Raw genomic sequence first — 15,358 nt, forward strand, 5'->3', positions numbered from 1 at the left:
ATAACAAATTAATTGGGACAAATTAGTATCAGACTATGAAGTGTTACAAGGTAAGAAACTCTTGCATTTGTCCTGCTAGTTACTTCTAACAATTACTTGAGATACGTAGATCAGCTGCCATTTACCAGTGAGAAATTAGAATCCTCTGCTGCTAAATGCCCGAGCGTTTTCTTTCAACACACTACGTGTATTGGGAACACATTACCTTAATTTTTCCCATGTTTCTTCACCGTACTTTTCAACCACCAAAGACTTCAGGCACGTATTTATAAATCCATACTGCAAAAGCAAATAGATGAACGTGGAAAAGACGTACTGATTTTCAAAGTGCCGCCCAAACGTGCCACCTTTTTTTGTATTTAAGATTCCACTGCTAATTTTATATTGCAGAAGAGAAAGTAATAAGGCTTGACAGCCATTGTCTTTCCGCAAACAGCACAGCCTTTATCTCGGCATTTCACAACCGTTCGGCAAACCAGAGCAAACACACTCAGTCCTGTTTTGCAGATAAGGACCCGGAGAGCCCAGGTCGGGGATGCGTTGTGCCACGCGTGCAGCCTGGAGCGCGTCCCCCGCGGCGGCTGGAACAGCAGCCACGCACAGCTGAGCTGCAGCATCGGGAGGTAAGTTTGGCTTTGCCGTGCCTGCTCTTTTTTGCGTTAGGACTGACAGACCGGACGCCGGAGATGGGGGGAAAGGGATGCTAAGGGAGCAGCCGTAAGTAGCGCCGTCACAGCAGCGACAGGATCACATCCACGCAGGATGGCGTGGTCCGAATCCCCCGAAGCGATGCGGGTTGGCGTCCTGCCCCCGGCACGGCAGGCAGGAGGCTCTCAGCCGCCTGGTCTCTCGGGCCGGGGGTGCCCGTTCGTCCCCGACGGGCGCCGGCTGTCCCGACTCGCCCCCCGCCGCCTCCCCCGCGGGCAGCCTGCCACCGCCGGCGGCTGGACGAGGGCCCGGGTTGCCCCCCCCGACCCTGCGGGTCCCGCCGGCCCGGCCGGGGGGGGAGCCCCCCGAGCCCGCCCGCCGGCCCGCCGCCCCCCCGCCCCGCTCGCTCACCATCGTGCCGCCGCCGCCGCCCCTCCGCCGCCGGCCGCGGGCTCGGGCAGCCGCCCCCAGCGCCGCCGCCGGCTCCCGCCGCGCCCGCCCCGCTGCCTGCCCGGGGGGCGGTGGCACGGCCAGGCCCGGCCCCGCTGCTCTCGCCCGCGGCTGCCAGCGCGGTGGCAGCCGGCGGCCGCCGCCGTAGGCCTGGCCAGAAGCGGGCGATGAAGCCGCTTGCACAGCACTGCCCGTCGCCCAGGCTGCGTCTGCGGCCGGCAGGGCAGCAGGAGGGGTGTTAGCAGGGATACAGTGATCGGGTTTAGATGCAGTGAATTCGTGGGCTTCAGTGCCTGGCAGAGTTACCTCATTTCCTAGGTGTATTTTTGGAAGAATTACTCGTAGGTCGCTTTCAGGAGCGCGTCCTGAGAGGACGCGGCGGAGCGCTGTTTGGGGAAAAACACTCTCCCCCCGATAAAGATGAGTTTTCCGTCCTCTGTCAGCGGACAGGCACAGGCAGCCCTGTGGGTGGTGACAGCCCCGCTTCGCCCACCCGGTTGCCGCGGTTTGGTGCAGGGCCTGTGGGACGCTCCAGGGGACCGCGGCCTGAGCCAGCGCTCTGTGCCGCTCTGGCAGCCAGGGTTTTGCTCCTGCTGTGGCGGTTCCGAGGCATTCTGCTCCTTGCTCGGGCTCTGATCGCTCGGTCCTCTTCACAGGTGCCGTACGCAGGTGTTCAGCAGGCACGTCAAAACCTGGGCAGCAGTCCCTACGCTGGGTACAGGTGCTGCTTTTTTAACGATGACAGCCCTCCCGCCAGCCCTGCGCTGTCCCTGTCCTCCCACATCCTCCATCCTCCCCTCACCCTTTCCATCCTGCAGACGTTGGTGAGTCTCCCGTGACCTCGCTGATCACTAAACCAGGTTTCTTCTCCAGAGCTGTCTTCTCGGCCAAATGCTGGTCGGAGCTAGGCTCAGGAGAAGAGAACTAAGGAAAGTCCGTGCACCCGCTGTATTCCCGCAACTGCGTGTAGAGGGCTAGCTTAGCAGAGAAACATCCACGCAAACTCCTCTGTATTTCCTGGACAATATCAAATATTTATTGAAACGTACGCCTCGGAGCTAGCGTTAGCCGGCGCAACAGATGACCTACCTCTCGGTTTGCTGCCCGTGCCACGGTTGTAAGAAGCGCCCGTGCCCGCTGCCGAGCGAGAGGTGGTGCCGGACCCCCAGCCCCAGAGCCCGCAGGCCCCCAGCCCTGCAGCCTGCGCCCCGCTCTCACACCGCCCTTAGCGGTGGAGCTGCTTTCTGTGCAGATGTACGGCTGTCCCCCAAAAGGGCGAAGACACCCTTATTTTAGCTACCTGAAGAACAGAGTCTCAATTGCACAGCCGGGCTCGCTGCTTTACCGCAGCCTGTAAAGTAACTAAAAATAATCGGAGTAGGAGTTCATGACTGTCAGTGCCATCAATACAAATGGAACTCACTGTGACGTTACTGATTTTTTGGTGTGCAAATTTTACCCACGTAAATCTGCTTTTGATATGAATACAAATAATTCGATGCTAGAAATGACAAATCAGGAAGATTAAGCTGAAGGAAAGAGAAGAGGAGTAAACACCGCATCGTCTAAGAATTGTATGGGTTTGCTTATTGCCTTCAATTTAGAAATTAATTTTTATTATGCATAAATAAAACTAATTTTCAGATTTATAAAACCTGAATCACTGGAGAGATTTGCAAATAAAGTGAGTACTTTAGTATCTTCTCTTCTAGTTCTTTAGTATCTTTTCTTTTCTTATTGTGTGCGTGACACCTAAATAAGCAATCCAATGATTTTTAGTAACAAAGATTAGTGACTATTGAAAAGGTTTGGAGATGCAATTCAGATAAGCTATCCAAAATTCAAATTAATACCTGTATACTAAATCTATATTGCACAAGGTAATACATACTGGAATTGAATTTATCATTATTGCTTTAGCCCTTCTTTGGTTAGTGAATTGATCCTACTATTTTTTCAGGTCTGTTTGTCGTTATGAGAGAAAATTGGATAAAGAATCTCCAAGTCAGGATTGTTTGCGGGCAGGTCATTGGGCTGCTCGCCCTTTGCAGTCCATGGCCTGTGATGTGCCCTCGGCCACCTTTGTCAACTCTAGCTGGATAACAGAAGCCTTCCAAGTAAGAGAACAGAAAGCAAGAGAGAAAAATTTGTAATACGCTTCTGGTGTGACTCTTCAGGATTTCTTTATTCCTTTGGCACAATGTAATCAGTGCTTCCTAGAATTTTAAGATCAGCAGCTATTTTTGTGTATAATCACCAGTCTTTTAATCAAAGACAGAACACCCTACATGTTGCTGTATCTCAGCCCACTCTGTGTAAAATGAAGACAACAATACTCCCCTTCCCAATCTGTTGCTGTGCTCCAGTGACAGTGATTACGGTCTCTCTTGGCACGGCGTATTCAGGTCTCTCAGTCTATACTGGACCCCATTGCAGTGGGCTGGCATTGACACAAATTGCCATCTGCTGCAGGGGCAGCGGAGCAGCTGTATTTGGGTATGTAAAGGAGAGGTTGGAGCAGGATGTCTTTAGTTTCAGAGGGTTTCTTCCTTTCCAGAACACGTAGGGTGGACGGGGATAGGTTCAGGCAGAGCTGCGCACTGGTATTCTCCTGGTGTCTCTCCTGTGAGGCTGAGCCTCGTTGCGAGGGCACAGGATACCTTCAGTTGAAGTATGGCTGAAAAGTCCTCCGTGGGCTTCGCCTGTGCACCGCCTATCCTTCCTCCCATAACCAGCTCAGTGTCCGGTGCTGAGGATGGAGTCAACTACCGATCAAGTGCATTGGTCCCTTATAAATTGCTAAAAGTGATGCGTCTGGAAGCCAAACAGCAGGCTAAGGGCTGTGCTGCTAACCCTGCAAAATTCTGCAACCTTCCCGGCAGTTTGTGAGCAAATGTGTCTTATATTTCTTCTGCCTTTGTGGCAAAAGATCCATTAATATGGAAAGGGGGTGCTGTGGCCTTGCAAAAAAGATACTCATCCATACCTGACAAAACCAATTATGTCAAGAGCCAATATCCCCTGGCCTTTTTTTGTGCTTGTACCCAGCTAGGACTAAACGGCATCCTTGAGCTCTAGGTAGTTCAGCAAAATAGATGGACTATCTGCAAAAACTGTATACGCTGTTTTTTTTGCTTAGATGAGAAGTGAAAATATGCAATATAGCAATTTATAACTTCTAGTTACAGCCTTGCAGAATGCAGTCATAGACTTCCATAGTCTGTGTATGCAAGGACGTCCTCCTTTTTACTTCTTTTTCTTTCTGTTGTGTGATTATTAGCAACAATGCAAAGCCATATGTTAGTTGCCATGGCGGAGGGGCTGCTCCCATAACCGTCTGAGCAGAGCACATTCTAAACATTGCAGTCTGGAGCCCAAAATACCACAGCAGTAACAGAATCCTTTCTCCAAGTGGTTGCCAGCACTCTCTCCTAGTGAAGACCCCTAGGACACAGTCCTTTTCAGCATACTTCCTTCAAATGCAGCCTCACATCCGTTGTTCAGATATCATGTGTTCACATTTGTCTTGAATTAGCCCACACAGCGACTTTTTAGTGACTTGAAGAGAAAAAGAATCTGTCCTTCTACCAATGGGAACCAAAAAGGAAGTTTTATATATATGTATTGGTAGGCTTCCAGTACTTCACACTACCAAACCATGAGGACAGCTGATGTGGAGTCTAGATTAGGAATAAAAATAAACACAGAAGATGTGCTGCCCTGCATAGTTTGGATGGCTCTAATTTTTGAAATATATATTTAAAAACCCCAACAGTTATATTTGAATTCTTATTAAAGGCCCTGGTCAAAATTTAAATGTCGTTAACGCAGACTAACTCAAGAGCAGTGAAATTGTTCTAGTGCAGGCTTTACTCTCAAGAAAGCTTTCAAAACCCCAACTCCTCTGGTTATCTGTTAAGCTGAGAGGGAGATGGGAGGCTGGGTCAATAACATTTAAATTGGCTTTGCAAAACTGTAGGGAAAAGTTACCAGCTCGGGTCCAAAACCCATTCACAAGTGCCCTTTACCACACTGACAGGGAGGGTATTGAAGAAATGAATGATTTGCTCCAAGAGCTGGGTGGCCTTTGGCATCGTTCCCTCTCGCCCGGCTCTGCACGTGTGCTGCCGCGGAGTTCCTCCCTCCCTGCGCGTGACCTGCCCTGGCGCTTCCCTTCCCGGGCGCTCATCTTCCCTGAGCTGGGGAAGTCAGGGCTGCACCCGTGAAAATACGTCGTGCAAAGGAGAAACAGGCCCTGTGGGTACTTTTGCTGCATGAAACTTTCTGGTTAAAGTCTTTGTGCGTGTTCCTCTGGGTATTTTCTTCAGCTTGCCTTGTGTATCACAACTTACATTCAAGAGCAAGCATTCAGTATCGTTGTTTTCTAAGTAGAAAATAGCTCATTACTTGTATTTTTGTCTCTGATTGCTAGTTAATGAAATCTGTTCCAGCTTTAACAACACTGCAATGAGCTACAAAGAATCATTTGTCTCGGCTGCCTGGGCCAGGCTCGCTTCTGCTGCAGCTCGCAGACGGCACAGTTATCCAGGAGACTGGAAGAATGCAGTCAAGAATAATGCAAAAATGGGTAAAAGCCAAGGCTCATCAATCTTGGGTGCTGTGCTATTACGTCTGTATTGTACTCTGAGCCACGTAGCTCAAACCTATTAGCACATGGAGCTGTTTGGGTGCTTTCTGGCGTCTTGTTCCTTTGGAAAAGTAACTACAAACTTTAAGGTGCTTGTGTCAAACGAAGAAATTAGTGTAATACCAGCCTGTGCAGGCTGTGCTGTTAAACAAGGTTGTGTCTAAGGGGTCTGTGGTATATTTCTCTTCCATCCCACCAGCGTCCCTTCCCTGTGCTTTGAAAAGAGGCCTTTCAGGTACTACTCATGTCATCTATCATCTGCTATGTAACTCAAAAAACTCCAAGGGCCCAGTTCAAGAACCCAAAGCAATTTAGCAGCACATCCCCAACAATGTCAAACCAATAACTGGTAAATGCTGGCACTAGCTTTATTTGGCTTTAATATTGTGAGAAATTGCTGCTCTACTTTTGGAAATGATAATCCAGCTATCCTCCACTATCCTCCATTGTGGCATATTAAATATCTGGGGTGTTGTTCTTAAGAGGTAGACTCGGGTTTCCTGTGGCTGCGGGTCTTAATTAGTCCTGTAACTGTTAAATTGCAAATATTACTGAATATGCTGATGGTTTACTTTCCTCTTGTCTGAGTTCTGCCCCAGCCTCCGGGCATCCAGCCTTGTTCAAATCAAACAGCTCTTTCTTCTAGTGAGCTTTCTCCTTGGCTACCCTTTCCCACCAAACCACCTAGCGCGGATGCTCTCTTGGTGCTTTAGATGTAACATTCAGCTTCCTTGCTGCTTTTACTCCTCTGAGTAATATTTTGCAATAGTATTAATTATACAGTGTGCTCAGATTTCTCATACCATTATTAACAAATACATGTTTCCTCTAGCTTTCCTCATTTGAACTGAATCTGTGAGCTATATCCCGTGTGGTATCTTTGACTGAAAAATACTTCAACCCATTCTGTGCAAAGGTGAAGTTTAACATCCTTTTTTTGTAGATAGGGACAAACTGTTCTACAGCTTCAGGAGGGGCACAAGCCCACCACGGTCTCAGTTTTCAGAGGACTACAGCTCCCATGATCTCCAAGAAGAACTAGATCTGAGCTTTGACAGCGAGGCACTTTGGGAAAAGGAGGAGGTATACAAAAAACTTCCCTTGCTTGAGCAAGAGAAGTAAAGCTTGCAAGTAGGTAGGGTGTGCTAAATAGGGAGTAGTAAATTCTCCTGGAAAATCCAGGTGGAAATCTGTGATGGTAATATGAGAGGTCCAAAGGGTTGAGAGGTCCCTAAGGAGCTCTAAGGGAGCTCTGTATATTTGTCAAGTAGAAGGGCTATTAAGCAGGAGTTTTTAAATGTCCAAGCAAGGATGGCTAACAAGTTAAAAGAATCTAAGTTCTAAGGAAGAAATTTGGATTCTAGTGAAGTGGAAGGAAGACTGAAAGAATGAAGTGCTTGCCTCTGTGCCCAGTGTGTGGCCATGGGTCTTTAAAGGCACAGTGGGATGAAGGCTCTTATTCCTCCTGCACAGGGAGAAATGCCGTGATCAGGAGTGAGGAAGATGATAGATGCTGGTTGGTTGTTAGAGCAGCTCTATGTTTTGTAATGGGCTTTACAAGGGGTAAGGGTTTAACTGGTGAATTAAAGTGGCCCATCTGTCTGTGGTAGGGTGAGTTGGTGGGATAAGAAACTCAGATACAGACTAGCTGATAGCAAGTAGTAAGAGGTAGTTGAAGGTAGCCTTGTGTTTCCTGCGTCTCCACCTACAACCATAATCTCCTTTTTGATCTCTCCTTTCGAAACTGTAGGTGTTGGTGATGATCTAACCAGCACCTGACTCGCCAGCCATTTGTCCTTGGAGGGCTGGGTAGGGATGAGGGCAGCTGCATCGCGTGATGGGGGTGTGGCTGTCACCCTGGCGAATCCCTTCAGAGGATTACCCAAAAATCTCCATAATTTTTCTCTTATCCTTAAACCACCCCTTCCATCTAATCAATGATGAACAAACTTGAAAGGCACAGTCTATTGAGATGATGTGCAGAGCGGAGAAGAGCTAAGCTCCACACTACTAAGAAAACCTGAGGAATGATCCCTCTGATGCACTTTCTGATGCTTATCATATATTCTGTTTTCCCTGTGTATCTCTATAAAATGAATTTATATTGTAATGCAGGAAGGTCCTTCCCACACAAATCAGAACAATACAGCCAAAACAGCTAGCATTAGGTGTTTAAAAAGATTCACTCCAAAGTTTAAATTGTTGCTCTGACTTCTGCTGTAGCTGATTACACTACTCCTCAGGAACAGAAAGTACCTTTCTGCAGACTAGCAATAGTAAAAAAAAAAAGTCTTACTAGCCCAGGCTAGCTACTGAAAATGCACTGCACCTTTTTGGTCTGTTTACAATGTACTGTGGCCAACCAATAGCTCTTATGGGTTAATTTGGGACAATAGCAGTCTTTGTTCTGGTTTTGGATTTGTGCTGGGGTTTGCACTGATATGAATACTAGGTATAGTATAACTGAGATCTTGAGGTTTTTAATATTAAATATGGAGCTACATATATTTGAGATCTCCAGCAATTCCCCCTGAGACTGATTTTTCCTCTGATAATTTGTTTTGCCAAACCCAGTGTTTTCCATTCTTGACTTGAACCGTCTTGGTTTCATCAAAAATCGTTCTATATAGTGTGTCTTTGAGTGATGCTAGGGAATAAACGTCTCCGTCTTATTTGAAGATGAATTATTTTGTTGAAAGGCTATTTTGTTTAGAATAGGAACATGTATCTGCCCCCCTCTCTAGTTCACTTGAACTAGTTCTGCCCCAGCTGGATGAAGGAGTTTAGTTGTAGCTGCAAAGAACTTGACAAAGACTGTAAAAGCTGTCCAAGAAGGAGGATAAATAGCTTGAGCTCACTTCTAGGCTGCTAGTAGGATCAGAACGGGCCAGTTAGTGTGCGTGTGTCCCATGCTCCAATGTAGATTTGTCATACACTTGGAAACTGGCATTGTCCTCACGATGGACATAGCAGAAAGCAGAAAGCTGCCCAAATCTGGCCTTTTAAAAAACTGCAACTGCAGCTAACCCCTTACTGCTGTGTGCGTGCCAGCTTTTCTCCTTTTTTTCCTGACCAGGACTGCTGCATTCATTGCTGAAAGCAAGTGAAATCCAAGTCCTGGTCTTTCATGGAAAGGGGGGGACAAGAGCTAGGGTGGGACATGGCTGTGGAATTAATGAAGTGGCATGATGTGTATTTGCACCTGTAAAACAGGAGCTGTACCATAATATGAATTACAGGTCAGAGGTGCAATGCTAACTTTGGGTGCATGGAATAATATGGAGACAGCAAACACACTGTATTTTGTTCGTGTGGCCAGCAAGCATGCTGTAATTTGTGTGCATGTAACTGTTTCAAAGTGTTTGGGATCTCACTGCTGGTGGAGTAACTTGTCCTCTCTGCTGCATGCACAGCAGTGCCTGCAGCCCCTTGAGGAGCGTGCTGTGGCTTTGCTCGCCTCCTTTGTTGCTGCTTGGCTAGTTTCCCCCTTTCTTTTCTCCCTTCTTTTTCCTTCTCTGACAGAATAGCCTTCTGGGAAAGCTGAGTATTTCTGAAGCACTGCAATGCAAACAAACCAGCTCCAAATGAACCTTGACTGGGAAAATCTGTGCCACACAGCATAGCCATCACAGCGTGCGGTATGTGCGAGCTGCTAGAAAAGACTGCCAGGCTGGTGAGGAGCCCGAAGGACCAGGCATCCTCACAGTTCTTTGCCAGTAGCAGCATTTCTAAGAAGTAGATTAAAACTAATTTGTGAATTAGTTTTAAAATGTTAATTTATTTTTGCTTGATGGGCCTGTACGCTGTATAAAGTAGACACCAGTTATCGGAGTATGCTGTACCACCTCTTCAAAGCCTCGTACAAGTGATACTTGTAATGCAGGTGAATGGTGGTGTCCACATTTTCCTAAGTGAAAACAGAAAAGCAGTGCAACATGCAATGGAGTATAGGGGAGATGATCCCACATGTAACTCCAGAGCTGCTGGCCACCAGATCTATACTCTGGACCTTCTCCTGTTAGCTGAAACAAGCAAGTACAAACGTAAAACTGGAGAGATGTGAGTTTCTAACTGAGAAGCAGAACCACCAAGCAGCTAATTGGGAGGAGGCTAGCTTCAACTTGTCCAGCTGTTCTGTCCCAACAGCTTGCCTGATGGTGTAATACATTGAAAACAACAGTAATCCTGCTGTCCAGTAACATGTATAGGCTAGTTACTATAGTCTTAACTACAGCTGAAAGCAGAGATGCAGGAAGGAATATCACAGGTAAAGCCAACCCAAATCTATAGCAACAAGTCTTTCAAAGGATTGGCCATTGAGATGACAGACCCCAAGTTACATTGGCTTCCAGTCCTCACCAGACTTCCGTTTGCTGCCCCTAAGCCGACAGCTTCATCCCACATTTTGCGCTGTGGCAACATCCAGCTACCAAAAATTGTAATGCAGTTTTATGTATGGAACTTGCTGGGGCTTCTAGGGCAACACGTCTTCTCTCGCCTCACCTGTAAGTATGGGCATTAAAGAGAAGGTATCGTTGCCTGCTTCCACACCTAAAATGAGAGAACTGCTCATTGAGTAAGACATATTAGACTACCTTTTGAGGCTGTTTTTTCTAACATAGCCTAACATCCCCAGCTCTGTGCCTTGGTTCCCATGTTTTGGGGATAAGAGATGGGAATAGCAATGGAAAATTCTGATGCCAAAACAGCGCCTGGCCCTGAGCAGCAGGGTTGCTGCTGTCATGCAGGCTGCCCGGGCTTTGGGCTCTTCCCGCAAGTACTGCTTATGGCATAACTCTCTGAAAATCTGTCCCACATTCAGGATTGTTCCTATGACCCCTGCATCTTCTTGCGCATTGCAAATATTTCCTTGCACAATGCTTAAACAAAGGGAAAGTGAGGCAGAGCTATCTGAACAGCCATCCAGCACCAGAGCACTTTGTGGTCAAAATAATCCTGAAGAATCTTTCAAATCCATACATGTCACCAAAATATAATTAAGACGCGGGATTACCCAACGGAGCTCTTGATTCATAGGACTAGGACTGATGAGCACCAGGAAAGTAATAGATTTTATTGGGTAATCCGTGTGTTTGGACGCACAATCCTTCAAGCCAAGTCATTCTCGTAGGCCTTGGAAATCCTTGAATGACAATTTCTGTCATTGCCACAGGTCTTCATTAAAACACAGAGCAAAATCCTCTGCATTCCACCCATCGCGTAATACCAAGGAGAAAACACTATGAGTAAAAAACCTGCTCTAATGGTTAAATTCCTGCCAACCTAATGTAGACATCTTTTTTCCTTATGGCTGCAGAAATGAGACCTTGGATGAAGCTCCTGTCAGCAATGAGTCTGATCAAGCACTGTGTGCATCTGACAGCCAGCTTGGCACCACCTCGCAGCAGCTGGGCTTCAATGGATTTCATGTGCAAGTAGGCCTGAAAGACATATTAATTTTTAATTGAATGTTTAAGTTTCAGGTGTAGGAGGTCTTCTTAAGAGACGTCTCAGTAATATGTATGCTGCTATGAATGAAGAGGTAGGTCTTAAGCTATGTGTTGTTGGTAAGCAAACCAAAACTCTCTACTGAGAATAAAAATATATATATACATGTGTATATATGTGTGTGTGTGTATCCATATAAAAGTATATTTTTAAAGAAAGACATCTGGCAGAAGTAACGCCTTTGCAGCAATGAAAGCCTCCTGCCTTGCTCCAGTTTGCATTCAGCGCTGTGGCAGTTTCAAAGACCTTGATGGCTGGGGCAGCTGCGTGCAGGAGGAAGTCACAGACGTTGGTGCAAAGAGTTTCGATCAGAAGGGAAAAATCCTAAAAATAATGCCATAAGCTAATGCTGATACGCATGGAAAGAGCTTGGCAGAATTACGTAAAGGATTGAATGGTATGGTGTAGATTTCTATGCAGGGAAGGCTGGCTTGGTTTATTTGTTTTGGTGGCGAATATCTAGGAAAAAGAGCCGAAGTGGAAGAGGACATGAAGAGAGAGAGAGAGTGTTAATGGTTTGGGCTCTGGAGAGATATGACTAGAAAATTAATTTTCCCTATGGAAAGAATTGCATCTATTTCACCACACGGTTTTTCAGCTATTTAGCCCTCTTCAGAACATACTGGCTTCCTAGCAAGCTTTTTAGGAGTTTGGCAGAAGGTATGCAGAGCTGGACTTCGATGCTACTCTCTTCTTTGTGGATGCTTTCCTACAAATGCTAAAAAAGCAACTCTGGAATATCATAGCATTTCTTCTCATAGGCATCTATACATGTTTTGTTAGTAAGCACCATATGTCACTCTTTAAACAGCCCAGTATTGTATTTACTGGGACCCGAGTGTATGTGGTAAGTAACATCACAGCTCCTGTATGTGGTGTACCAGCTATAATTACACAAAACTTCAATAAACAAGTCGTTTTAATCATTTCTCTCCCTTTCAGAAATGTGTTTATATATGTGTTGTTCTCTTACCCACAGTGAAGGAGTGTTTAGAACGTGTCATTAAGGGTAACAGATGTATTTGAATAAGGGCTTTTTTGGATGTCTGACTGTTCATTGGGATAAGTCCTTGAAGATAGGGCAGTTCTGAAATGTGAAGGCAGCATTAAATAAAAAATTTTTTTAAAACCCAAACAAACAACCCATGCCACTCTCCCTGAGTGAAAACCTACAATGGAATGAATCACCCTTTTAACTAATTGCAAAATTCTTTAGACATGTTTCTCCTACAGCAACTGGGCCAGCTTTAGGCTGATTGATGGGGCTTGTGAAATGATCTTTAGGACCTTCCACTCTGATCAAAAAATCTTCCCAACTCCTAATAGTCCAGCTGGCCTGGAGACAGACCGAGGGACATCTTCATAGATCCTTGGGATGCATTCAAAAATGCAGTCTTTCTTTTAGCAATGTAAGTATATATAAGTCTTTGGTACTTTTCCAGCCGCTCACTTAAACTTGACTTTGTATTGAGCGCTAGGTGTGAAAGAAATATACATGTCTTTAAATCTTAACTAGAAAAGGATTTTTGTTTATTTAATTTAGAAGCTGGCATTCTGCCTTGTGCTTTTTCTACTTGCTAATAGCAGGCAACTTCAATCTCTGCCAGGTCCTGAGAACGGCTAGAGGCACTGAGTACACAAGAGGACGGGATTTACACCTTTGCATTTGGCTGACTTTGCCTAATTTGGCAGAAAAAAAATCTTTGGCATTCCTGGTTTTAAGAAATCTGCAAACTAAGCAAGGTTTGCTGAACTGTTGCCTGATGTCTAGGAGTTGCTAAACTGTGATAGCATTTTGACAATGAAATGGCTAAAATAGCACAAGCGTTGCTCCTGTTATTTCTAAAACACCTTGGGACCATCCTAGAATTTACTTGCTTTTATTTTCCTAAACAGTCTGGTACTAGAGACAAGGTTTGCAGTTAACATTCATCCCACGTGTTTTTCATTAATGCACATATTTGTTAAATGCTTGTTCTGCTAAGATACGTACTTGATTTAAAAAACAAAATAAAATTGGAAAACTTTGAGGAGGAGAATTCTTGAAGGTCTTTAGCTAAGGTGAAGCCAAACCCTTGCGAGTTAATTAAGAGCCTTCTTAAAGGCAGTTGGATTGATGGCAAGGTCACAAAAGGACATCGGCCTTTTGGGGGGGAACTCTGGGTGCCTAGATCAAAGATTATGTTCCAGAAAATGAAAGGGAAAAACAAGGAAACCCCGCTCAGTACCTGTGTATACCTGGAAGGCGCCCGGTGCCTGGACGTGCTAAAGAATGCTCAGGTCAGAGACCTGGCTACCAGGCTTGCAGGTCAGCTTGGTCTCGGTGGGACCCTCTCGAGAGCAGAGGCGGTGGCAGACAAAGCGAGGCGCTGCCATACCGTAGCCTCTCCCCGCGGGTGGCTGCCGCCGGTGGGCGCGTTCGCACGGGGCCGTGGGAAGGCGGAGGTGGCCCTCCCTCCGCTACCCCGCTGCTGGGAGACGGGGAGCTGGGCCCCCCTGCACCCGGCCGGGAGGACTCCAGGCTCCGGGGGGAGAGGGGTGTCACGAGACGAAGCCCTGCTGCCGCCCGGCAAGTCAGTGACCACGGGGGCCGCCGACCGGGTACTCCTCCGACAGCCCTCCCGGGGGGGACTGGCCCTGCTGCTGCACCTCTTGAGCTCGGTGGACGTGTTTGCTCAGTGACTCAGGGAACAGGGGCTGGAACTTTGACCATAAACACTCTTTTTCATGGGCGAACGAGCGGGAAGAGCTGCTTCCTGACAGGTAGCTTGGGCCGTCGCAAGCCCCGAGCGGACTGTCGTGGAACCTGGCCTTCAGGCTCCCCACCAGCGGCAGGTTAACCTCAGATTCCCGCAGGAAGCTATGGCCGGCGCGTAGCAGGTGGTCAGCACTTCAGGCTGCTTCAGGATCTCTTGCTCCCCATCTTGAGCAACCTGATCTAGTGAAAGATGTCCCAGCCCATGGCAGGAGGGTGGGACTAGATGATCTTTAAAGGTCCCTTCCAACCCAAACCATTCTATGGTTCTAATATACGTGCACACAGACAGTTGTCCTGCTTATTGGAGACGTCAGAAATATCCCTTACAATGGCCTTTAAAGTAAAATTGAAGGAAACGTTGAGTAATACTGATCAAAAAATAAAATTATCTCATTGTGAAAATGCCAGAACATTGTGATTGTTTTGTATTTTCACCTCCTTTTTTTTTTTTTTACTACAGTCCTGAAGCCATTAGAGAGTAATGAAGCATGTAACTGAATCCATATTATTGGTCGAAAAACGTTTCTGATGATAGCGCGTGCCTATCCCTAGTTGTTATAACTTCTCAATTAGCAGAACCAGAAGAGTAGGCGAGGGAGATTATAGTTAAGCAATTTGCAGGATTTTTTAATTCTTCCACTCCTAGCTAGACATGTCAGGATCCCATTGAACTGAGAAGAAGAAAATTATATTCCAGAAATAATTCTTATTGCCTGTCTTAAATTTACTACTGGCATTCTCTCTCCATACTGAAACAGAAGTGTTTTACAGATTCAGATTTTCTTTACAGTGGTATCAAACTTGCTGTTTGCTCAATTTAAGGAATATCATGGATAGGTGCAATAAAAAATGATCTTCAAGAGTGCTATGCACAATGTAGCTCATTTAAGGAATATTGCTTGGCTTATGCTATATGGGCAGAATCTGCAGACTCTCTAACAGCATTTTAAATCGAAGTAGTGATTTTAGTAATGACATGAATAAAACATCCCCTAGCCAGGTAGCTGGAGCCAAATAAGCCTTGAGATCTGGCCACAACTGATTTCAATCCCTAGAAAGAATTTAGGTCAGAAAGCGACACTAAGAAATGCGATTGCCAACCTGAGTATCACCTCAGGAAAACCTGTTACTGTTTGTTCAAATATCTTTATTTTTTTTAATCAGCACAGCAGGCTTGTGTAAAATACATGAGTAACAATGAACTTTTGTTAATATACACTGCATTCATATTAGGAAGATATTGCCATACATCTGATACACCCAACCTGGGAAAATGGTCTTGCATATAGATTTTTATTCTAGTATATGTAGCTCTTCCTCCATTATGATCTTGTTTTTTCTGCACT

At 46.0% G+C, this 15,358-nt stretch overlaps 1 protein-coding gene and 1 long non-coding RNA gene across 4 annotated transcripts in view; one reads left to right on the forward strand and one right to left on the reverse strand.

Annotated features, from left to right (window-relative positions):
- Positions 1-1,504, reverse strand: part of LOC115347488 (guanylate cyclase soluble subunit beta-2-like) — a 22,981-nt gene extending 21,477 nt beyond the window's left edge. For 2 of the 3 annotated variants that reach the window (XR_005933427.1, XM_030028935.1), the window contains exons 1-2: positions 1,060-1,088; positions 206-279 (exon numbers count right to left, since the gene is read on the reverse strand). Coding sequence is in view for 1 of the 3 variants with exons in the window: in XM_030028935.1 (XP_029884795.1) it covers positions 206-279; positions 1,060-1,062 (77 nt within the window). In the remaining 2 variants the exon portion in view is untranslated. Of the gene's footprint in view, positions 1-205; positions 280-1,059; positions 1,089-1,404 lie in introns of those variants that run through there. The other variant, XM_041126867.1, reaches the window with a different exon arrangement.
- On the forward strand, positions 341-13,282 carry LOC121233601. The gene is made up of 2 exons (XR_005933428.1): positions 341-623; positions 11,064-13,282. It is a non-coding gene; the product is annotated as an uncharacterized LOC121233601 (long non-coding RNA).
- Positions 13,283-15,358: the final 2,076 nt, after the last annotated feature.

This window comes from Aquila chrysaetos, chromosome 10 (assembly GCF_900496995.4).
Source record: "Aquila chrysaetos chrysaetos chromosome 10, bAquChr1.4, whole genome shotgun sequence".
Lineage (NCBI taxonomy): Eukaryota > Metazoa > Chordata > Aves > Accipitriformes > Accipitridae > Aquila > Aquila chrysaetos.